General features: G+C 44.1%; 1 protein-coding gene across 8 annotated transcripts in view; it reads left to right on the top strand.

The window, feature by feature from the left end:
• The window catches only part of FANCC (FA complementation group C), a 218,040-nt gene that overhangs the window by 178,635 nt on the left and 14,870 nt on the right, over positions 1–24,535 (top strand). For all 8 annotated transcript variants that reach the window (XM_012461949.3, XM_064361530.1, XM_064361529.1 and 5 more), the window contains 5 exons: positions 2,945–3,101; positions 11,953–12,005; positions 13,343–13,442; positions 19,929–20,004; positions 22,814–22,895. In XM_012461949.3, the coding sequence (XP_012317372.2) occupies positions 2,945–3,101; positions 11,953–12,005; positions 13,343–13,442; positions 19,929–20,004; positions 22,814–22,895 (468 nt within the window). The remainder of the gene's footprint in view (positions 1–2,944; positions 3,102–11,952; positions 12,006–13,342; positions 13,443–19,928; positions 20,005–22,813; positions 22,896–24,535) is intronic.

The raw sequence follows: 24,535 nt of genomic DNA, 5'->3' as shown, positions 1-24,535 counted from the left end.
ACCTGGACGGGAAAAGCATTTCCCCTTCACAAGGGGCATAAGCACAGGCACGGCATCTGGCTCACCCAGTAAAGCTGCCTGCTGTCCCCCTGAGCCTGGCATCCTGCACCCCTCCTCAGAGCCAGCATGGTCCTGTACTCACTCCAGCCCTGGCTTCAGGTCTTACCAGCTGCGAGTCCTGGTCCTCTCTTTTCTTGGCTACCTCGTCTGTGCAGGAGGGAATAATCTTTACCTGTTTTGTAGGACTGTTATGAGGATTCAGGTGCAAGCAAAACATCATCTTTCCATCCACTGCTGTTCAGCCTCTCCCACTTCTCTGCACCTTGCCCATTGGCAGTCTTTCAGGAGCACACAAGGCCCCACCTCCACTCCTCTCCTCCCTCTGCCACATGCTGCCATCCAGGGCCTGCCCAGCACACCCAGGGTGTATTTGCCCTCTGCAGCACTGCTCAGAGGCACACTTCCTGCCCAAAGCCTGTGTCTCATGCTCTGGCGGCAGCATCCTCTGCTTCTGTGCCTCTTGCCATCTGCAGCTTCTCCTCTCTTGCCTGCTGCTCGAGCCTCCGCTACCCACTCAGCTTCCTCCCCTGGGGTTCTGACACCCAAATGTGTACCTTCAGCCCATACTTCTCCTGGAGATTCCACCTTGGATATTCAAGGACCTAGTTAATATCTCTGCTCAGTTGTGCCTCAGACACTCCAAATCCACACACCTCGACTGAGCTGTTACTAAATCCTCCACAAATCTTTGCTTCCCTTCTTTACATCTGAGTAAGTGGCATGTCCAGCATTCAGGAGGTGTGGCACCATGGCAGGGCTTTGCCAGGTGTGAGAGGTGGGGAGATGAGGAACAGGGTCTGCTGGTGGCTCCTGGACAAGTTGAAGTTCAGGGTGCAAGCATGAGATCGGGAGGTTCTGAGGTGAATGTGCCCTCCCTCCCCCTGTCTTCTGCAGGCTCCTCCACAGTCCCCCTGGGTCTTCAGCGTCTTCCCTGCCTCTTTTGCCCCATGGTCAACCCAGGACAAGGTCTGCAGGAGCTACAGCAAGCAAGCAGAAAAAGCAAAACCTCTAGGAACTGCTCCCCATGTCCCCTGCTCTGTCCCTTCCCGTCCCTGGACCTGGTGCTGGGCTTCACACCAGCTCTGCAGAGAAGTGGCCTATAAGTCGTGGTGAAGGGACAGGCGTTGTTGGGTCAGGGGAACCTGTGCCCCCACTTCAGTTTTCCTTATTAATAGCAGTAGCCTCTATGTCAGCCAGAGAGTGGGAGGGGGTGACAGTGACTCTGCTGGAGAGCCAGGCCTTGGGACACACACACTGCTCTCTTTTCCCCACCTCAAGATTTGTGTGCATCTGGCTTCATTTCTATTTGCTTAGTTTCCTTGGGGCAAGACAGGAGATTCATGAAAAAAGACATCAGGTTTGAAAAGCACCCACTGTCTGGGATGTGCAGGTAAAGGCAAACTGCCCTGGGGGGGCAGCTCCACTGTGTCCCAGAGCCAGCAGCAGGGGCTCAGAGTCAGACACGTGCCCCTCATGCTCCCTCTCAGGAGGGGAAGTGGAGCCCCAGTTCACTGACACAAGAGGACCTCACTATATTTTCCCATAGAAAAAAAAAGTAGATACACAAAATGGTTGTGTCTGTAGAGTACTGGGGCTCAAGACTGTAATCCCAGCATTTTGGGAGGGTGAGGCAGGAAGATTGTTTGAGGCCAGGAGTTTGACACCAAACTGGGCAAAATAGCAAGACCCCATCTTTTCAAGAAAAAAAAATTAGCCAGATGTGATGGTGTGCACCTGTAGTCACAGCGACTAGAGAGACTGAGGCAGGAGGATCATGAGCCCAGGAGTTCGAGGTTACAGTGAGCTATGATCACACCACTGCACTCTAGCCTGGGTGAGTGAGCAAGACTCTGCATATATATTTTTTTAAAGAGATCTTTGATTCCCAGTCCTGCCGATCTATCCAGCATCATACTTAAGGTCCAGACATCAAGTAGGCCATGACCACAATATATGAAATTGGATTTTTTTCTTTTGAGACAGGGTCTTGCTCTTTTGCCCAGGTTGGAGTGCGGTGGTGTGAACACAGCTCACTACAGCCTCAGTTTCCCAGGCTCTAGCAATCCTCCTGCCTCAGCCTCCCAAGTAGCTGGGATTACAGGTGTGCTACCACCATGCCAGGCTAATTTAAAACATTTTGTTTTGTAGAGGTGGAGCCTCACTATTTGACCAGGCTGGTCTTGAACTCCTGGGCTCAAGTGATCCTTCCACCTCAGTCTCTCAAAGTGTTGGGATTACAGGTATGAGTCACTGCATCTGACCTTGAAATTGTTAAAAATATTTTCAACTTTCAAGCAACTGATTACAATTACAGTTATTGAATATTTATGTGCCAAGCACTGTGCTAATCACTATACGTGTGTTGTTGCATTTGATCATTACAAGAACACTATGAAGGAGATAGGCCCATTTTACAGATGAATAAACTGAGGTTAAGTAACTTCCCCAAGGTCATACAGTTAGTAGGCAGTAGCGTTGGGACTGAAACCCAGGTCCGAGTCCCTATTGTAAAGCATGATGACTTACGTTTGAACATGCCCACTTCTTCAGTTAGAGACTGGGCATCACAAGGCCTTTTCCATCCCGTTTTTTATCACTCCCTTTTTTTTCCATCACTAGACATTTGCTTATCCTTTTTGAAAGCAATTTTTTTCCTGAGCATTTCTAATTTCTTAAGAGGAGTTGAAGTGGAAGCATATTCACATTATTTTGCAAATGAGTACTTGGTAAATATTCACTGATTCTATAAATTATTAGCCACTGCTATGACCATGATGAGAGGAAGTCTCACAAATCGGATTAGTGATTGCATTTTGAACTTTCTTAATCTTCTTTTTTCAGTAATCCATTTCTATTTAAAATTTTGTTTATTTCTTTCTGAAAGGAAGAAGATTTCTCTCCCCATGTCGGCTGTAGTCTGCCTCTGGCTTCGGCACCTTCCCAGCCTTGAAAAAACAATGCTGCATCTTTTTGAAAAGCTAATCTCCAGTGAGAGAAATTGTCTGAGAAGGATCGAATGCTTTATAAAAGATTCATTGCTGGTACGTGCTGGGCTTTGATGAAGAGAAAAATCCTTAAAGGAGATGCTGGGAATCATTTCTTTTAGTCAAAGAATGAAAGTGGAGAAATGTAAACAAAAGAGCAATTGGAACCTTTATAAATAATCGTGTATTTACATTTTATTTTTAAAATCGCTAACGTAGGGGGCTTTTCTGCATCCTTGGAGCATGCAGGGAGAGACTTGAGGTTTACTTGATTGATGTGCCATGTATCACATGTTCACCAGAATTGACATTTGTACAACAGATTTTTTAAAACAGTATTTTTTATTTCAATATGGAAAATAAGTTTTTAGATATGAAGAACTTACAGGTTAGAGGAGGAATCAATTAAACACATTCAAAAAATAAACTTTTAGCTCTTCACTAGCGGAAAGATGAAATACTCAAGAGCCACAAAACCCCAGAAATATGGTTAAAGCGGCAGAACCAGCTAAGACTTCTGTACATTTTCCTTTGGTGTGAGGCCACCTGCCTTCAACCCTCCCTTGCACGGTGGCACCTGGCTCCCTTGGTGCTCAGAACTGTGCAGGGGGGACTCTGGCCCACGTGGACTTCCACCTCCTGGCCCAGTGTCTGGCACCCTGGGCTCTCAGTGGCCCTTGCCACCACTGACTCACTAGTTACCTTCCTTCGTGGGAGGCAGCTCTGTGGGATTGGAGCACATTTTGTAAGGACGGGAATAAAGACCAAGGCACCCTGAAGAAAATGATTCAGAAACCTGCAGGTGCTGTGATCCCACAGCCTTTGTCCTCCGGGAGCCCCAGTGGACTCTGCCCTGTTTTCCCTTTAGCTTTTGTAACCTGCAGGGGTGTGGCACAGAGATTGTCTTCTGCGTCTTCCTGCAGGTGGAGAAAGTAGTTCTGGGAGCCACAGTGAACAGTCTGGTCTTGAGTTGGTGGCTGGGACACAGGGAAGGAGGGAGTGTTCACCCTCGCCCTTGAGCTAAGACTGAGGAAGGCCCTGAGGTTGGCTATGCCCATTGTCCTGAGCTTATACAACCCCTGCCTCCCAGATACCTTCAGCTTGTTTGGTTCAGTTGGAACTTCTATGTTCTTTCTTTCTTTTTCTAGTTGGAGACGGTCTAAGGGAACCCTAATGGAATCAGTTGCCTTCCTCCTTGATCCCATTTCTCCCCTTGTTTCATGGCCCCTTTCACCCTTCCCCTGGGCCTCCCAGGGTGATGTGCATAGGGTTGCAGGTTCTGACAGCCACACTACTCACTGATACCTCAGGCTGCACAGACTGAACCCACCTGACTTGAACGTTTATCATGATAGAAAAGAAAGGAAGACGTGTATATTAAGACTGAGAGAGCTCAAAGAGATTTCTTAAGGATAATTACTACCTAGCCTTACTATCCAAAAGAGTTGTATATTAAGGCAAGAAATAGGAATGCACCTTATTTTAAAATGATTGCAGTATAATTCAAAATAAACCAGTACTTTTAGAAGCCCTCTGGCAGCCCATTCCTGGTGAGTCAGGGTCATAAATTACCTTTATTGTCTGGTAAATCTATTTCTAACTTACATGTGCATACTAGGATTTCAGTTTCTCTGGTCTCTTTTCAGTGGCAAAATATAGTAACTGGGCTATGCGCTTGCTCCCAGGGTGCTTATGACATTTTCTGTAAGTCTTCTTCCTATTGAAAAATTCTAGTCCTGTTGCCTTTTCTGCAGCCTTTCCTTAATCCTTGGATTCTTCTCTGAACCTTCTCTGTGTCCTTTTTGCCAGTGGCCCTCATGCCTAAGCAGCACTGTGGCGAGCACGGTAGATGTGAGACAGAGAACGCAGGCCGTCCCACTGCACATCACTGTATAATGTTCAGTGTCCAGTTGGTAGTTTACAGTAATCTCCCCCGAGTCATACTGCTTTGAAGTCCGTCGACTTACAAAAGCTTTTATCGGGATCATGTGTGCAGAAATTCAGAGCTTCCATTATGGTTAAAGGGGGATCCTAAAGGGTGTTATTTGGTTATTGTGGCATTGGCAGGATGTGACCTCTCTGTGCCTCATGGTTCAAGGAGGTAATTACAGTACAGACGATGAGCTGGAAGCCCCTAATTGGCGTGGGCTGTTCTCAGCATCCCAGGCCTGCAGTGCCAGAAAGCCAGGCAGGCTGGAATAGGCCTGTGACGTGGCTAAGTGATTGCAGGGGTAACCTGAAGAGCCCGCTTCCTAATTGCATCATCTGATTCATTTATCGCAGTGCAGTATCTTGGTGCAGTGACAGGACTGCAGAAGTATCAGAGAGATCTCTAAGACTCAGATAGCACGAGACTGCTACAGAAGAAACATGATGCCTATTACATTAGAGTTGGATTCTGAGAGTAATTAAAGTGTGATGGTCTACATAACTTGTGTTTTATATAGAACACTGTTAATTATATTTCTCTCTCTTGGGACTGCCCAGAATGAGTCCTGGAAATTCTATAGTTACCAAAATGTAACAAAAACAAAAGATAAAAGTGTGGTACAGGTTGTACTAAGTGAAATGATCTTCCCAAATGTTCTTTGGCCTCTCAGACTCACAGGTCTGATACTGTCCATTAAGACTATGAATAATGAGGGATTAGTCTCCTATTACCAGAGTTCCAAATGACTACGTATGTATTTAACATCTAAAATAAAAGAGAAGTTTTCAAAGCCTGTTCACTTTTGAGACTTCCCCTTTGGCTTCCCTGTGCTGAACTGGACTCAATTCAGGCTGCCTGCCACAGTTGGTGACTCCCAATTCAAGTGAGGTATTAACCCTAGATTGTCATTTACTCTGCAGACTGAAACTTTTCAAAAGCAGATGGTCTTGTGTTTCCCTTGACAGCGCGGGCACAGGAAGACCGTAATCCATTGCTTCAGACCTGACCTTAAAAACTGATGTCACCGACAGCAGTGAAAGCCATTTGTTAATTATGCATCCTTCTTGGCATTGTTCACTTTCCTAAGGCTGGCCCCAAAGTAGAAGGATGTTATGTTTTCCAGTTACAGTTCTGTTTGTGGAGCCCAGAAAGCTATTGTTTGGATTCCACATTGGAATGAAAAGTGCCTGCAGGGTGTCAGGGTGGTACTGTGCTTGGCTGGCAAGCTGCATGCCAGGGCCGGGAGGTACCCAGTTCCCATGCCCTCCCATTTGCTCCTTTGCCAGCAGAGCCCGTCTGCAGCTGGGTCCAGAGGAGCTAGCCTCACCTTCCCAGGCAGACTTGTCTCTGAAAGAAAAGGAGCACAGGAGGCACCCAGGAGGCAGAGTTGTTTCCGTTTTTGTCTCACTCAGATTTGATATCAGAATATTCTTTGTGTTCTCTTCTACCTAAAAATCTTTATAGCTCAATGCAAATGATTTCTTTATCTAATAAGAACTGAGGAATAAAAAGCATCTAGATACCTCAGTATCCTTTTTGATATGGGATAGGACATGTTTTCCCCTCCCCCCTCATTCTCCAGGTAGCAATTGTAGCATTTCAGAAAGAAAAAAGAAACTTCCTTTACACAAACTCCCAATGCACAACTCCTCCTTGGTAAAATATTGTACTGAAGAATTCACTCCATATCCAGGATGATGATAATCCATTTTCTGTGCTTAAGTAGCTTTTCACTAACATGCCAGGATTTTCTTTTCCTGCTTTTTCAGTCTTTTCAGCACTTCCTTTTGAGCGCTTTAATGTTGTGCATGTAACCGAACAATAGCTGAAGTAGATAATTTAGCAGTGGTCCAGTAGTGCTGGCTGATGTGTGTGGCTAAAAGCTTTAAGGATCTGCGTCTTGGGCTGGAGTTGCACTTTCCAGCATTAGCCTCAGGGGGGCACCAGATCCTCCAGCATCAGCTCTGTGGAGAGAGGCCCACATTGCAAGTTTCCTTGCAATGGAATTGCAGTTGGAATTGCAGTTAGGGATGCAGACCTTGTGGCCAGAGATGAAGGGAGAAAGGAAGAACCCAAAAACAAAGCAGGGGTGGACCTAGGGGTCATTGCCACTCAGAGGCTGAGCTGTGAAGCAGCAGGGGAATGAGGAGCTTTTTTCTGGCCTAGGATACCTCTGGCTAATTGGATAGAGGCCACTGGGTGAGGATAGAAGGACTTCAGGCGGGGGTAGGGAATCGGGAAGCAGGTGCTGGGCACCCCTGTACCTCCCACTTCTGTGTCTGAACACGGAGGAGAACACATGTAAATTTAAGACACAAAAATACATTTGGTACTTGTTAAGTTCTTAAGCCCAGGAACGACAGATTTATCACTAATTAAACAATAATTGCATTATGGAGTACTGAAAAAATTGTTTGTGTATAAACAATATCTGGTAAAGATTAAAAAGTAAGAATAATTTTTCCAAACTCAAATTTGTTAAAAGAAACCTGAATGTTTTAAAACAAAATAGATCTGAAAATGTAAAAGGTATAGAGTCTTATGTTTAGTATTTTGAAAGTAGAAAAGAAGCAAATGGCACAATAAAAAATACATATTTATAAAGGTGCCTCATTGTACATGATAGATGTGAAGATTTTGTATAAATAGGTTTTGTTTAAGCCAAATCATTTTTTCCACTCAATAGAGGAGTTCACTGGTGAAATGACTTTTAGGAGAATCTTCTTTTTAAGAAGAAAGTTATTTTGTGGTGAATATGCACATATTAACAACAAGGGCTTCCCACTGTGGAGAGAATAGTGGCTCAGAAACAGCTACACGGTGGGACGGGATTGTCTGGCGGCTGGGTAACCTGGAGGGGAAGCTGCCCATCAGCTGATTCTTTAAATGACCCATTTCCTAAGTAAATATTTAAACTACATGCAAGTACATGAAAACACCAGGAAAGAATCTGTTCCAGGCTTAATGAACTTCAGCTTCTTTCTCATCTGCTATTTCCTTCTTCATTTTTACGGAGAATATACCTATGAAAGGTGATAGATGGAAAGTACTACCTGATAATTTTTTCTGTTCGTTCACTTCCTTTTTATTTTTTCTAAAAGGGATTCGCTTTTGTCTGTGAATTACCTTAAATCATAGTCTAATTTCCCCTTTTGGTTTGTTTCCTCGCTCGTGCTCTCTCTCTCTCTCTCTCTCTCTCTCACACACACACACACACACACACACACACACACTAAGCAAATGACAGAAAAAAAGAAATGCTGCTTCTTGAGAATTCTGTTCTGTGTTCTCAGACCTCTTTCAAGTGGCAAGTGGTTTGTAATAATCATTGGTGAGTTGGTATGAAAATAACAGCTTATGTAAACATCAAGGGCCGAATGCAAGATCCTGTGTAATTTGCACAGTTCATGGTGCAGAGTAACAAGTTGGCCTCTCCCTTGCCTCTCCTCCAAAACAGGCGCAGAGACCATGGTTATTGTGTATTGATCCCCTGCTGACTGTCTTCCCTTGTGTTTTGAGGGCTGAGGATGGACTGTCTTTCTAGGTGGAGGGGGAGATAAACAATGTGGTTCTGGGTAGCCGTGCAGGGAGATGAGAGGGAAAGCTCTCATTAAACCAAGGGGAAGTACACCCAGCAGAACAATCTGGTCTATATGAGAAGGAAAGCAGAACCCAGAGCTCTCCATCATCACCCCCTGTGGCATTCAGTGAAAAACCTGGGGGAGTTGGAGGGAAGGACAAGACACATGTTATTGAAGGCCTCCTGCTGACGTAGCTCCCTCGAGTTGAAGTGATCTGCCTGTGAAAATCATTAGGCCAGATGAAGAAGAGAGAGCTTGAGAAGGAACAGATTTTGGTCGAATGGAGAAAAATAAACAGATGGAACCCCAAAAAGGTTTATTTTCTTTTCCCACTTTTATAGAAAAGATAATGGCCCCAGTCATGGGGCTCCAGAGCCCTGGGTTGCAGAGTGACCTGTGGTATGTTACCAGAGTGTCCCACCTTACAAATAAGACAGGATTCACAGAAGCTAGATGTCTGCTTCATCATTCATGAGGATGCTGCAGAGATTTAGGGGGGAAGATACGGCTTCCAAAGAAGAATGTATTAAAACCTTAATTCTATTTGGAAGATTCTCTTGATAAGAAAAGCAGCTTAAAATTACTTTTGTGATTTGATGTCACTGGGACACATACCTGACCTGTGCACACACCAGTCCTCATGAGGGGACTCACTGACCCTGAAATTATGTGCTTAGGAAGTATAAAGAATCTCATTTTAAAAGCCATTGGTGAGGGGTGCAGATGAGAAGGAGTTTTTCACAGCTGTAGGGTGGCAAGGAAGACTGGTTTTCAAATCAAAATCTCTGCCATTGCTGTTTCTGCAGGTTCCCCTGCCTCCCGGCCTGTTACCTGTTTTAAAAGCTAAAATGGGTTGTGGAAGCAGGCTTAGAGTAGCCAAGGGTCTGAAATATTTGGAAAGAAAGAAATCTAAGAGGAGAGTCCATCTGTATGGGGAAGAACAAGCAGATTCCACACAGTCAGCAGACATTTAAAACACTGGATTGAGCTATTTTGCTAGAAAACACTGCACAGAAGAAAAGTGTTTCCAAGCTCTCACCCTCTTCTGACAAACTGAGTTAGAGTTGTCTTCCTTGCTCCCCCAGTGGTTTTCATGTAGCCCTACTCTACACATCTGATCATCGTTTTCTTTGCTGTTTGGAAATCTCTATAATTAATATTGAACGATTCTCTACTAGCATCAAACCTATAGGATGGCTCTGGGATGGTTTTACCATTTAGAAAAAAGAAATTCAATTTTACCATTTTCAAATTGATCTTATTTTCTATTAGTGCATTTCCATGCTCTTTTTTGTCTGTCTGCCTGTGGGCACGTAACAGTGCTATTTGATCTTAAACACTCTTATTCAACAAGGATGTTGTCATACAAAACTTTGAAAATTGCTCTGGCAAACTTAGATGAATCACATTTCTTCAAGACATACAGTTTGCTTTTCCCTTGTTTTATTTTTGTCATTATGAATACATAGAAACTTTTATATTTTCTGTGCTTATCCAGTGACCTCTTAATAACTGTTATTATTTACAGTGAGACTGGGCAGCAGGAGATTAACTGACATGTCTAAGTTCAAAGCCACGAAATAACCTGCCTCTCCTGTCTTGAACCATGGTCCTGCCAAATTATTTTCTTGCATAGATAATGAATTTGTCTGTAAGAATTTCAAGTTAGTTTCTTTTAGATAAAAATGCGCAACAGTGAAGGATGAGGGAGCATAATATTTAGAGTAGGACATTTTAACTTGCAAATTAGAAATCTTGAAATAATTAAAAGGCAATTATCCTGTCCTGAACAAGTGGCAGAGCGGCAGTGCTGGCGAGTGGACGCTAGATGGCGCGGGCTCTATGTCATCGGTGCCGCGCGGAGCGCGGGAGACCGCGGGGAGGCGCGGTGCTGTCTCAGTGTGGTCCAGGCCACAGATGCTGCAGAGTGCCTTTTATTCTCCTTGCGTGGGGGGCCTATGAAAAGTGTGTCCCAAAGCTAGTCATATCTAATGCGGAATGACTCGAATTTCCGATAGCGTCTGATCCACTAACATGTGAATGGTGCTATGAAGCAGGGGTTTGCTCCCTCGGGGCGCACAGTGGAGGGGAGCCCCGAGCCTTCCTGCCTGCACCCGCCCCTGAGAGAGCAGCAGCAGGCTTCGCTTCCCACCGAACTGGCGCCCCATAGCCTCCGATGATCTGAGGGGCAGCAGTTTTATCCCAAAACCATCTCCCCCTCCCCATCTGTGGAAACATTGCCTTCCACGAAACTGGTCCCTGGTGCCAAAAAGGTTGCACACCCTGCTATAAAGGATCTGTTTTAGAACACAAATGGGCATTTTCATCTGGCATCATCTCATACTTTGAACTCTGGCCAAAAAGATAGGGAACCTGGGACTGGGCCACTGAAGCTCCTCCCAGCTCCCAGGGCTACTGGAAGCCAGCTTCTGCAGACTCAGATAATCAGAACCCATCACCAGAATATTCAAGGAGAAATTAGATACCTTTTATTCTAATTCGTTAACCCCCTTTTCATCCGAAGTAACGCAAGCTGTTAAATCCATAGTGCACTAAGATGCGATGTGACTTAGTCCAGCGTGGTAGTGGTCAATGGTTTGCCATTAATTCTAAATTGTTATGTACTCATTACCTAATAAACAAGCTGCAGGCATCGGCCTGACCTCAAGGCACATCTAGCTATTTGAGGAGGTCACACATAGGCACATGACCCGGCCAGGCACGTTGGCTTATGCCTGTAATCCCAGCACTTTGGGAGGCCGAGGCGGGTAGATCACCTAAGGTCGGGAGTTTGAGACCAGCCTGACCAACATGGTGAAACCCTGTCTCTATACAAAATATAAAAATTAGCCAGTCATGGTGGCAGGTGCTTATAATGCCAGCTATTCGGGAGGCTGAGGCAGGAGAATCGCTTGAACCCAGGAGGCAGAGGTTGCAGTGAGCTGAGATGGTGCCATTGCACTCCAGCCTGGGCAACAAAAATGAAACTCTGTCTCAAAAAAAAAAAAAAAACAAAAACAAAAAAACACACAGGCACACTTCAGTGGAATTGTCAGCACAGGCAGGCTCCATAGCATGCAGGCAGAAGGATGTTTTAAAGTTTCCATAATACTTACTGATTCTGTATTATGGATCACCTGAGCTTGTTATAGAAAAATGTGGAGCATATAGGAGTATACAGAGGAATAAGCCATCCGTAACCTCTGCCCAGGGAAACTACCGTCTGCACTTGTATGTGGGGCATTTCAGTATAGCAGTGCTTCTTTTTTCTAACCAAGAGTAATATGCCAGTTTTCTGGCAATCAGCAGTTCCTGATAACACCTTTGGCTGGTAATAGCAAGTTACTGAGAAAGTTTCTGCGATATTTCACTTTCTCATGGTCGTCTTCTTTTGCAGTCTCAAGCAGCCTGCCACCCTGCCATATTCCGGGTTGTTGATGAGATGTTCAGGTAAATGTTACGCTGTTTCTTCTAGTAATTGATGTAAAAAATGTTCCATTTCCAAACGTGAATCAGAAAATGTTGTGGGATTCTCTGGCTGTACATCGGGGAAATTAGAGTTTCTAATTCCCTCTCATTCCTCTGAGGTTTTTGGTAATTAGAGGTAAAAACTCAAAAATCAGTGTAAATTTTAAGGCCAGTGACTAAGAATTAAGATAACTTTCTTTTCTTTAGCCTTTAAAGATTCTAATAATAGAAATGCAGAATTGAGTTAGATATTAATATCTTGAAATAATTATGTAGGATTTTTCTCAGCTCAGAATAAAGGGTAGCAATATACTGCCTTCACCACGTGAGGGCTGACCAATCTTTTTTAAAAGACTTTAAAGCTAAGGAAAGCCAAGAAAAATAAATAAATAAAGTCATTCTTAACAGAGCTCTTCCGAAAGGCAGAATACACCGTGCATGTTCTCTTACAACACATTACATTTTTATTTTGAAAATACAAGTGCTTCTTGGGAAATGCATTAGATTTATAGATGACAAGAAACCAGGAGCTCACAACCATGAAGTTGAGCTGTGGCTGGCAGTCAGTGGGAGTTTTAACCATGGAGTACTAAGACTGGACCCCACTGGGGAGCTTGTCACCTGGGAGTGTCCTAGCCTCTCTCCCCAGGGAGCCCATATCAGCTCTCTCCCCCTCTTCCCAGAGGCTTCAGGGCAGACCTGCAGACTTTGGGGAAAGGAATTTTTACAGTAACAATAACTCACCACTTCTTGGCCTTGAAACACAACACCTTTAAGCTAAATGGTAGAAATAAGTCAGAATACTGTTTAGGGCTTAAAGCTAGCAAAGTTTGAGGGTTTTTTTTTTTGCTTTGCTTAAACAAACATAAAGAAAAATTAAGTGAAAATGCACAGAAACCAAACAAGGTACACACTGACTCTTTCCTGACTTTGCTGGGTGGATGGACTAGGCCATTTTACCCCTTTGAGCACCTTCATCTCTGCTTATGAAAGCAAAATGTTGATGTTGCATGTCCAGGCATACAATACAAAAATATTTGTACAGAATATGCAAGCCCGTGTGGAAGGGATTTGCATTGCTTAATAATTTAAGAACCAAGAAAGAGAGCTCTGCACATTGCAATTTTAAAGAAAATATTTATAAAAGGGAGTAACAGATTTATCCTGCTTTCACGCAAGGACTGAAATCTGATGAGTTGAGATACTGCTGAAGCTTATGGCATAAAAAGAGTGTTTCCACTCTTCCCTTATGTAGTGCAGGTTTATATGTTTGCTGATTACTCATTGAACGTGTTCTGATCTGACTTTGCATTGTTCAGGTGTGCACTCCTGGAGACTGATGGGGCCCCAGAAGTCATAGCCACTATTCAAGTGTTTACACAGTGCTTTGTAGAAGCGCTGGAGAAAGAAAACAAGCAGGTTTGTTATATTGCATATATTACTCATTCATCCTAAAGAATAAGAGGCTGTTGAGAGTATTTTGGACAAGAGCACTTTATTTTCAGTAATTTTGATGGACTGTTCTGCTTACAAAGAAATGTTCCTAATGAGTGCCCCAACAAAGATTAAATCATTTTAATTATAAATCAAGGTCTGTCTGCCCTGTGCCCTGGTACCCAGAAGCATCTGTCTACTGTTGTATCTAAGAACTCTGTCATATCAGCATGCGTGGCCCTGGAGGGTGGCTCTTCTTGGCCCTGTGTGTGGAGCAGGACACTGCCGTCTGGCTGCATCTGAACCTCCCAGGTCAGCAGGAGGCACCATGGGGTCTATATGGCATATGCTGCATAGGAAATGACACTTGTTACAAAGCAGTCCTGGACATTCTTAATTATTAGCATCTTCATTCTTATCAGAGACCCAAATGTGAATTGGATTCCAGGAGAGAAAGGAGGTGGTAAGAGTGACTGGGAAAGACTTGACTAACTAGAGGACGAGTGCAGTGACCAGGTGGTGTGTATTAGGCACAGTCAGTAAACCAGAGCCCAGGCCTGAACCCTGCAAAGACTGTGCTCCAGGTCCCCAGCAGCAGAGACTGGGCAACAACTGCCAAGTTACTGACCAATTATAGTGACCTTGTGAAACAGGAACTTTTGTTACCAGAGAGCTTTCACCTTTTGGCATTTTATTTGGCCTTTATTTCTAATGCTACAGATTTAATGTTTATGGGGCACATTGCCTGTCCAGAGTGGTGTTGGTACCATGCATCTCCTCTGTAGAGTATGTCACCATCCCTGTGAAGCTCTCTGCAGTTTGACTTATAAGAGCAGAGCTGTGATGCTTGGCTCCATCAGATCACACCCCTCCCTCACAATGTCAAATAAATCTCTCAGGTTTTAGCTGATGTTTCTATTTTTTTTTTTTTTTTTTTGGAGACAGGGTTTCACTCTGTCACCCAGGCTGGAGTACAGTGGTGTGATCTCAGCTCACTGGTGTCAGCCTCCCAAGCTCAGGTGATCCTCACACCTTAGACCCTGTGAGTAGCCAGGACTTCAGGTGCACGCCACCAAGCCTGGCTACTTTTTGTATTTTTTTTTTTTAAGTACAATTTCCATTTTATTTTTCTCCAGAGAATAGTCTGTCTTCAGTCTTTAAGGACTCAGTTCCTTACGTGGGCTTTGGTGCGGATTGTGGGGAAGCACCCACAGGTCCAAATCAGGGTGGGGGTGTTCGGTCCTTGTGGGCTTCACAAGATAGATTCCTGTTTCTGCTTTTTAAGGCAACAATATATATATATTATTTTATTTTATTTTTGAGACAAGGTCTCACTCTGTCACCTAGGCCGGAGTGCAGTGGCATGATCATGGCTCACTGCAGCCTTTGACCTGCTGGGCTCAAGTGATCTTCCCATCTCAGCCTCCCGAGTAGTTGAGACCACAGGTGCAAGCCACCACTCCCAGCTAATTTTCAATTTTTTTTGTAGAGATGCAGTCTCCCTATGTTACCCAGGCTGATTTCGAACACCTGGGCTCAAGGGATCCTCCCACCTCGGCCTCCCAAGTTGCTTGGATTCCAGGTGTGAGCCACTGTGCCTGGCCAACAATAAATATTTGTGATTTATTTTTTCCCACCCTCACTTTCCTTGGAGAGGTTACCTGGGCTGCACTATTCATGGGCCCACTTGGAAATTTGGAGGTGGCTTGGCTAGAAGGCATGGCCGGCCCTCACGGTTATTTTGAGCCTAACTATAATTGTCTTTGATTCTCCCTTGTGCATTCTTTGTAGTCCCCATTAGGAATGGGCCTCTAGGGAGCTTTGCCTGTGGCCTCCCAGAGCACACCTGGTTTGAAGCAGAGGCCGCGCAGGAGCGCTGTTGTGCTCTTGAGGGTTAGCTTGTGCCTGTTTTTCTTCTTAGCTTCACACTCAGCCTCTGTGTTGGCTGTGGGCACTATGGATTTGGACTGATGTTGCAGTTGCTTTTAATTGAGAATAGTACCCTGGGCAGGCATACGTCTCTAGGGATGTGGGACCACACACTGGGTCCTGGTGTGAGGCTGCGCAGGGATCCAAAAACAAACAGGAATTCACCGCCCTCACCTTCAGCTCAGAAAAGGAGAGCAAAGTCTCTGCTTGCCAGTGCCTTTGTAGGCATCTGTTAGTTTGTTTCTTTTCCTAGAGCTGTTTCTGAGTGCCTGCCTTTTTAACTGATGGCCATCTGCATCTGTTGACCCTCTGCCTTCTTGAGAGTCAGTTTTTAGCTAATCAAAACCCTTCATGTCATATTTGGTAGATGCATGACCCTCTTTTCTCTCTGTGTTTTCTGTGTTTTATTCATTCATACCTTCTTAATAAAATGAATATCTCTAAACCCAACAAGACCTGGGCCACAAGTGATAAGAACCTGTCTATCCATGTGCTCCTCCCTGCCTCTGTAGCCCTCCGGGTAACCTCTGGTTTGAATTTTATGTTTATTATTCCTTTGCTCTTTCTGAAGATAGTTTGATCACATATATATGACTGCCTAAACAATGTTTTGTTTAGTTTTGGTTGTTTTTGCACTTTATAAAGCAAACAAAAGCAGTATGCCATGTGCAATATTTTGAGACTTGCTTTTCCACTCAGCAAAGATTCCTTGACGTTGCCGTACGTGGCTGTGGGGAAGTATTGTTATGCATAGTCCATTGTGAAAACCTATGACAGTATAGCCATCCTGCTGCTGGTAGGCACTTGGGATGTTCCCAGGGTTTGTTTTTTTATTACAAACGATGTTGCTCTGGACACTCTGGGCTAGAGAGTTAGGAGTGGAAGTGTTTGGGTATTCGATATGCAAAGGTTCAGCTTTTGTAGATCCTGCCAGACTCATTTCAAAAGTGTTGGTGCCCATTTGCATTCCCTGCAACAGTTTATGAGGGATCCCATTAATCTACATTTTCTCCCATTGTCAGAAGCACTCATATCAGTGCTTCTGTCTCTTCTTACCCTTTCCTCTTGCCCCTGTTCTGTTTGGAGGACACAGTCAGCTCCATCAATTCGCCCCATTTGACAGTAGGCAGAAATAGAGGTGCGTGTGACAAGCCACTTTTGCTAAGCCTGCACTGTGGCTTAGTATAGCCAGTCAGGTCCGGTTCTGGTTGCAGCCATGACAGCATCTGGTAATGAGCTAGATTAAATCTCCCACATATAAAAATGACAAACTGCAGGCAAAGTATTTTTTGAAATCTGTTTGAAGACACTACAGAGCACCGGGAAAAGTAGATGGAAACTAGAGGCCATCAGCCCTTTAAAGGGACAGCACACTGAGAAGCCTCCTGCCTCCCCCCAGCTTCCCTCATGTGAGGTTGGGAAGGGGTGGGGGGCCCCTTGGCACAATCTGATTGACTTAAGGTGCCAACAAATGGAAAGGTAGGCTGCTAAAGGAATAAGAAAAATTGAGGGGACAAAAGAAAACCAATGTCAAAAGATAGACCTAAACTCAAAACTACCAACAATGACACTGATTTCAGCAATTAAATGGAAGTTAACTAAATATTCTAGTAAAAAGGCAGAAATGTCAGATTGTACAAAAAGTGAAGACTCGGCTGGGCACAGCAGCTGATGCCTGTGATCCCAGCACTTTGGGAGGCCAAGGTGGGAGGATTGGTTGAGTCCAGGAGTTCAAGACCAGCCTGGGCAACATAGTGAGACCCCCCCGCCCCGGCCATTTCTACAAAAGATAAAAAAAAAAAATTAACTGGGCATGGTGATGCATGCCTGTAGTCCCAGCTACTCAAGAGGATGAGGTGGGAGGTTTGCTTGAGCCCAGGAGGTAGAGGCTGCAGTGAGCCATGATTGCACCACTGCACTCCAGCCTGGGTGACAGGACGAGACCCTGTCTTTAAAAAAAAAAAAAAAGATTTTAAAAGCTACTGTAATTAAGACAGTAAGGTATTGGCAAAAAGACAGCCATAGATCAGAATTGAATCCAGATATAGACCCATGCATATGTGGTCAATTGATTTTTGACAGAGACACCAAGACAGTTTAATGGGGAAAGGAAAGTTTTCAACAAATGATGCTGGAATAACTGGATGTCCATATGTAGAAAAATGAACCTCAACCGTTACCTTGTAAAGCACACAAAAATTAATTTGAGAGGATCATGGGCTTCAACATAAATGTTAGAACAATAAAGCCCCTAGAAAGAGTGTAGGAGAATATATCTGTTTGACATTGGGGTAATCTAAGATTTCTCAGAAGCACTAACCATATGTGAAAAATGGATAAATTAGACTTCATCAGCATTTAAAACTTCGAGGCTGGGGGTATAGCTCATGCCTGCTTATAAGCTATGCCCCCATGATTAATGCCATAATCATGGCTAAATAGATTATGGCATAGTCAAACAATTCAGACTGCTTCTGAGCATTAAAAATAGAATGAACTACTTGTACATGCCATAATCTGTTAGCCATGATGGGCATTAATCATGGGGCATTAATGGGCACATTTAGCACGTTGGGAGCCCAAGGCAGGATCTCTTGAGCCCAGGATATGGAGACCAGCCTGGGCAACGAAGTAAGACTCCTTTTCTACAAAAAATACAAAATTTCACTGAGTGTGGTGGCACACACCTGTTGCCCTAGCTACTCAGGAGGCTGAGGTGGGAGGATCACTTGAGCCCGGGAGATCAAGGCTGCAGTGAGCTGTGATCATGCCACTGCATTCCAGCTTGGGCAACACAGTGAAACCCTATCTCAAAAAATAAGAAAGAATTTAAAATTTCTATTCTTTGATATCATTAAGAAACTGAAAAAGCAAGCCATTAGCTAGAAGAAAATATTTGTAATACATGTATACGACAGAGGATATGTGTCCAGAAGATATGAAGATCTCTTACAACTCCCTAAGAAACAAACCAGTTTTTAAAATGGACAAAAGACTTGAATATATACTTTCAAAAAAGAAATATAAGTTGGCAGTAAGCACATGGAAATTGTTCAGCATCGTATGCCATCAGGAAAGTGTAGAGTGAAACAGGAAAGCAAGTATTCATAGGGTAATGTTCCCCAGCCACTAGAATGGATGAAATTGGTAAGACTGACAGCACCAAATGCTGGGTAGCATGTGGAGCAACTGGAATGCACATACATTGCTGGAGGGAGTGAGTGAGATGGTACAACACTGGAAAACCATATGGCCCTAGAATGTCAAACAAGCATCTATTCTGTGACCCAGCAATTCCATTCCAATGGTATGCACCCAGGAGAAACAGATACACGTGTCCACAAAAAGACATATATATGCATGTTAGCTGCAGCTTTATTCATGACAGCCCAAACTGAAAGCAGCCCAAATGCACATCAAGAGGAGAATGGCTAAACAGATTATGGCATATTCATACAATTCAGACTACTTCTGAGCAATAAAAACAGAATGAACTACTCATACACAGTAACATGGCTTAATCTTTAAAAAAGCATGTTAAGCCCAAGAAGCCAGACACAAAAGAAAACATACTTTATGTTCCCTTTACACGAAATTCAAGAATAAGCAAAACTAATCTCTCTTATCAAAATCAAAACATTGGTTGCCAGGGTTGGGTGGAGGGAATGATGGTTAAGTGTTGGAAGGGAACTTTTCGAGGTAATAGAAATGTTGTGTCTTCACTGGGGTAGTGGTCACATGGATTTGCACATTTACCAAACCTCATATATTTAAAGTCCATATACTCCATACTTTATAGATTTTACCTCAGTTTTTAAAAAAGCTGCTGTGCCTCTCAGGGGCAGAGATAGCTATAGCTCTTTGGCCCTCGAAATGTGAGCACAGTTGTTTTGTTATTATTTTAAAAGCCATGCTGAGCTGGGTGCAGTGGCTCATGCCTATAATCCCAGCACTCAGGGAGGCTGAGGCAGGCAGATCACTTGAGGTGAGGAGTTCAAGGTCAGCCTGGCCAACATAGTGAAACCCCATCTCTACTAAAACTAAAAATTAGGCTGGCATGGTGGCACATGCCTATAATCCCAGCTCCTCGGGAGACTAAGGCAGGAGAATCTCTTGGACCCGGGAGATGGAGGATGTAGTGGGCTGAGATTGTGCCACTGCACTCCAGCCTGGGCAATAGAACGAGACTCCATCTCAATAAAAACAACAAAAACGAAATGAAGAATACCTGACATCTCACAAATGCTTTGGCAAATCTTACTGAAAATAGAGGATTTATTTGTATAATTGGGTTCATGTGAGGTAGAACTCAAAGAATTATTTTTTCTTAAGTCCCAGAAGGCGATTTTAAAAGGTTAATTATTCTGGAAAATATGAAGTTGTTGGGAACTTATTTTTCAAAAAATAAATGTTTAAGGAAATATTCTGACCGTGTTAATACTGGTGGGTCTTTTTTGGGCAGAGGGACTCAGAGTTTTGTATTTTCCTAACCCTCTTTTAATCCTGATGTTCATATTCTTTGGACTTTCCATCCTGTGGCAGCTGCGGTTTGCACTCAAGACCTACTTTCCGTACACTTCTCCATCTCTTGCCACGGTGCTGCTACAAGACCCTCAAGGTGAGTTAGGGTTGACTTTGCCCACATCAAAATGATTTCCTGGCAAGAGCACTGTCAAATCATGACCTCCCCACCAGGCCCTTATCTATAGCATGAGGGAGGATTGGTTATTTCTAAGATCCCTTTAAGCCCCCAGGATCCCACATTCTGTGGATTTTGATATGAGAGTCTGCTTGGCTTCTCAGTTTTGATCACTTACCAAAAGAAGAAAAAGAAAAAACAAAACAAAACAAAACAAACAGTGGACTCTGGCAGGTTTTGCTAGTCTGTGTCCAGACAACACAGGCTCTGCTGGTGCTAACCACATCCACCAGATGACAGGAACAGGCTAAGACTTGGCTGAGTCAGAATAAAACAGTACATTCATTTGCTTTTCATTCTTTCTACTCTGTGCAGCCTTGTTGCAGAAGAAAAGATAAAATGATGGATGAAGCTGAAGAAATGCAGGGGAAGTTTACCTTAATTAAGCTAAGGGAAGGATTTTGAGAGAGTTCAGTAAGATGCTTCACCCACAGATTTTCCTGATTTCCTTTGCCAGCCTTCCAAAGGCTGTCCAGTTGGGGAAGTGATGGTTCCAGCCTTCATTTGACTGGTGTTGATCCAGGAATGTGGCTGTGAGCTGGTGCTTAGGAGACATTTCAGAAATAGAGAATAAGGGCACCCTTTCTCTCTGAAGCCTGAAACCTGACAGAAGGCAGCCCTGACGTGGGCACAGACTGTGCCAGCGAGAAAGGTGTCTTATCAGTGCATGGGAGGAGAGGAGAGGGAAGGGAACAAGCCAGTCACATTTCCCTGTCTTTGTTTTTGAGATGGAGTCTTGCTCTGTTGCCTAGACTAGAGTGCAGTGGCATGATCTTGGTTGACTGCAACCTCTTCCTCCTGGGTTCAAGCAATTCTCCTGCTTTAGCCTCCCGAGTAGCTGGGATTACAGGCAGTTGCTACTGCACCTGGCAAATTTTTGTATTTTTAGTAGAGACACGGTTTCACCATCTTGACCAGGCTGGTCTCAAACTCCTGACCTTGTGATCCACCCGCCTCTGTCTTCCAAAGTGCTGGGATTACAAGTGTGAGCTACTATGCCCAGCCAGGCCTGCTTTTTTTCTGAGACTTGAGTGAGTAGATTTGCTTGAGAAATGCAGATGATTCAAAGTTTCACAGCATTTTACAAAACCTAAATTCCTCTTACTTTCTCTAGAAGATTAAGTTCTGACCTAGGGTAACCCTCTGACACTGTCCTCTCAGATGCTGGAGCTGGGAGTGGGATCTCTGGATGACAGTTTTATGAAAACCTTTGGGAACACAATGGGAAACTTAATTAACAAGACAGAAAAATGAGGATTTCACTCTCCCAGGGTTCACCTTACAGCTTAGGTCAGATCAGCAAAGCCTAAAGTCAGCCCACAGTGGACACTGAGTGAGCTCCAGAAAATGTACTGGAGTTTTTAGTGTCTCAGTTTGGAAACAGTAAGCAAACAGCGAGGTGGTGCGAAATACAAATAGGTGGCTTCAAGCGGAAGTACAAGACCCTTTTGTGCTAGTTCCTAGAAGAGCTCTCTGTATGTTACTTTTGGAAACAATGAGTGTTATGGTCACAAATTGAAGAAGTGTTTTTTAGTAGCATAATCTTCTATTTATCAGAAATTTATTTCCTAGCCATTGTGAAGGCCAGGGGAGGGGGCATAAAAGATGCTCACTTACAAGCACTAACCGTCTAGGAACTACAAGTGGAGGAAAAGCAAAATAAATATCTGAATAACTAGTTAAAAGAAGAAATGAAAAATGCCTTTAAAAGGCTATGCTCTAAGGGCTATGGGAGCTCCGAGGAGAGAGGGCTGGCCTTGTGGAGTAGCGGCGGTTCATCCATCACTGGCCTTATCTTCCTTGTGTGTTCGATTACAGCATCTATCACTGCATGAAAACTTTCACAGATGCTGTGTAGAACTGCAGATGTGTGCTCCTCAGATGTGTTTAAAACCACAGGATGATTGTGAAACCAGAGTAGTTCACACAAGAAAAGACATTTCTTTGCAATAACGCTTACTTATTTTTTTTTCCTGGCCTTTTTTTCCTACTACTTGAAATCATATTCTGAATTCATTGTAGCCTAGGAAAAACAGTCAGACAGTCTATTCCTAATTCCTTGTTGGCTGCTTTATTACAGTCTCCATCTATTTTGAAATCACACATTAGTGATGGAGGAGCGGGTAGGTAGGAAAGAAGAAACCTGGGACATCTGCAACATGGCATTTCTCAGCCTCAGGTGGGCTGCTTATGTAGACTCTAGCTACTTCCATATACCTGAATCAAAAAGTACTTGAGGCCAAGGGGGAGGATCACTTGAGCCTAGGAATTTGAGACAAGTCTGAGTAACATAGTGAAATCTCATCTCTACAAAAAATTAAATAGCCAGGCATGATGGCATACCCCTGTAGTCCCAGCCACTGGGGAGGCTAAGGTAGAAGGATTGCTTGAGCCCAGGAAGTTGGGGCTGCAGTGAGCCAGGATCATGCTACTGCACTCCAGCCTCTGGCAGAGCAAGAACATGTCCCCCCCCCCCAAAAAAAAAAAAAACCACTAAATAAGATGATTAGATTCTTTAAGGTTCAGCTCTGTGTAACATGGACAGATCTTACTTTCCCGGGCTTAAGAGATAGATACTAGCTGGGAAGAGCATGAGAACAGTGTTGGGTTCCATGAACCAGAAGAAAAGGGCATCTCCCAAAGACTCTTCAGGTCTTCGCTTCAGATGGTTCCTCATGGGCTTGACTTTTTCTCACTTACCTTCTGATGTGTCTCTTTCCACCTGCAGATATCCCTCAGGGACAGTGGCTCCAGACATTGAAGCACATTTCTGAACTGTTCAGAAAAGCAGTTGAAGACCAGACTCATGGGTGAGCAAACACCACACCCAAATCTACTTCACACATGGTTTCCCTAGATCCTCATCTGCCTTTTGAACAGGGCTGACAGAGGAAGGAATTACTGGTCTGGTATAAACAGGTGAGCACTATGGCAAAGTGAGGAGTGAAGAAGTGCGTGGCTGCACAGATGGTTTGGAGCAGGTCAGGATGAATAGGCATGCACCTGTATGCGTGTGTCAGTACCTCTATCGAAACGTTTCTATGTAATATCTGGTTTTGTTTGAAATACACAGGCATAACAATAAAAAGAAGAGACCTTAGAAAAAGTATTGCCCACCTGCTGGAAGCCCCTGGCCGTGCAGAAGGAAAAGGGCACTTGTTTGGGTCCTTTGGTCTTCTCTCTACCTCTCTAGGGAAGGAAATTTGCAACTTCTGCACAGTAGGGTGGAATGTTAAATGCTTATTTTTCCTTCTGTCTAATAAATATCTCTAAAAATAAGAAAATCTATTCTAAATAAATTCTTTTTTTTTTTTTTTTTTTAATTTTTAGAGATAAGGTCTTGCTCTGTCGCCCAAGCTGGAGTGCAGTGGAATGATCACATCCCACTGCAGCCTCAAATTTCTGGGCTTAGGTGATCCTCAACTCAGACTCCTGAGGAGCTGGGGCTACAGGTGTATACCACCACGCCTAGTTAAATTTTTTTTGCTTAAATTTTTTTGTAGAGGTCTCGCTATATTGCCTCAAACTCTCGGGCTCAAATAATCCCCCTGCCTTGGCCTCCCATTGTGCTGGGATTACAGGTGTGGCTGCTGTGCCAGTCTGTTAATTTCTAACAGTATTGTTAGGTACCCTCTTATGTGTGTGACTTTCCTGAAAGCATTCACATTTAGGCTTGGCTAAATTCCTTGTATCATAACATTCTTTGGCTTCCTCTTAAGTCCCTTTCTTTTAGAGTATAGAGAATTTTATTCATTGTCTCCGCTAGCCTACTAAGACTATCTTATCTGTTCCTTTTGCCACTTTTCGCTCTTGGCATTCTCTGTAATCTCACACCGAGCCAACACAGACGATGGGTGACGTGCCTATGTCCAGCTCCGTGATTGATGGCTTGGGTGCAGGATGCTCACTTCTTCCCCACCACGATTCTTACCAATGGAGAGCAGACAAAAAAAACCTGTAGTCAGTGGGGGCCCCAGGATTGGCCACATGAATAGCCTGCAATGGCCGGTCAGCCCCCTATGCAGTCTCCCTGGTTGTCCTGGCATTACACAGCTGAACCTCAAAGAGTCTTAACACAGGGACATGGAATTAGATGGAGGTGGCGTAAACAGCCGACCCTGTGATTGAGAAATGCTGCGCTGCAGGTGCCCTGAATGTTTTTCTCTTCTACCTACCCACGCTCTCTGCCATACTCATAATGTGTAATGTCAAAATGCATGGAGACTCTAATAAAACAGCAACCAGAAAGGATGCATGTGGCACTGTGGAGCAGGACTTAGGCCTCGTGGGGCTCTCACCTCAACTCAGACCTTGGAGTCAGGAGTCACCTTTCAGGTGGCCATGTGGGACTGCCTTGTGCCTTCAGCTACTGGTGGAAGAGAGGGAAGGACCAGGCTGGTCTCTGATCCTGATCTGAGCATACTGCCAATCTGAAGAGCAGGGAACATGA

Source organism: Aotus nancymaae, unplaced genomic scaffold, assembly GCF_030222135.1.
Source record: "Aotus nancymaae isolate 86718 unplaced genomic scaffold, 86718_ANA_hifiasm-v0.15.2.pri h1tg000041l, whole genome shotgun sequence".
In the NCBI taxonomy this organism is placed as follows: Eukaryota; Metazoa; Chordata; class Mammalia; order Primates; family Aotidae; genus Aotus; species Aotus nancymaae.
Note: the sequence above shows the minus strand (reverse complement) of the source record. Positions and strands in the feature narration are given on the sequence as shown.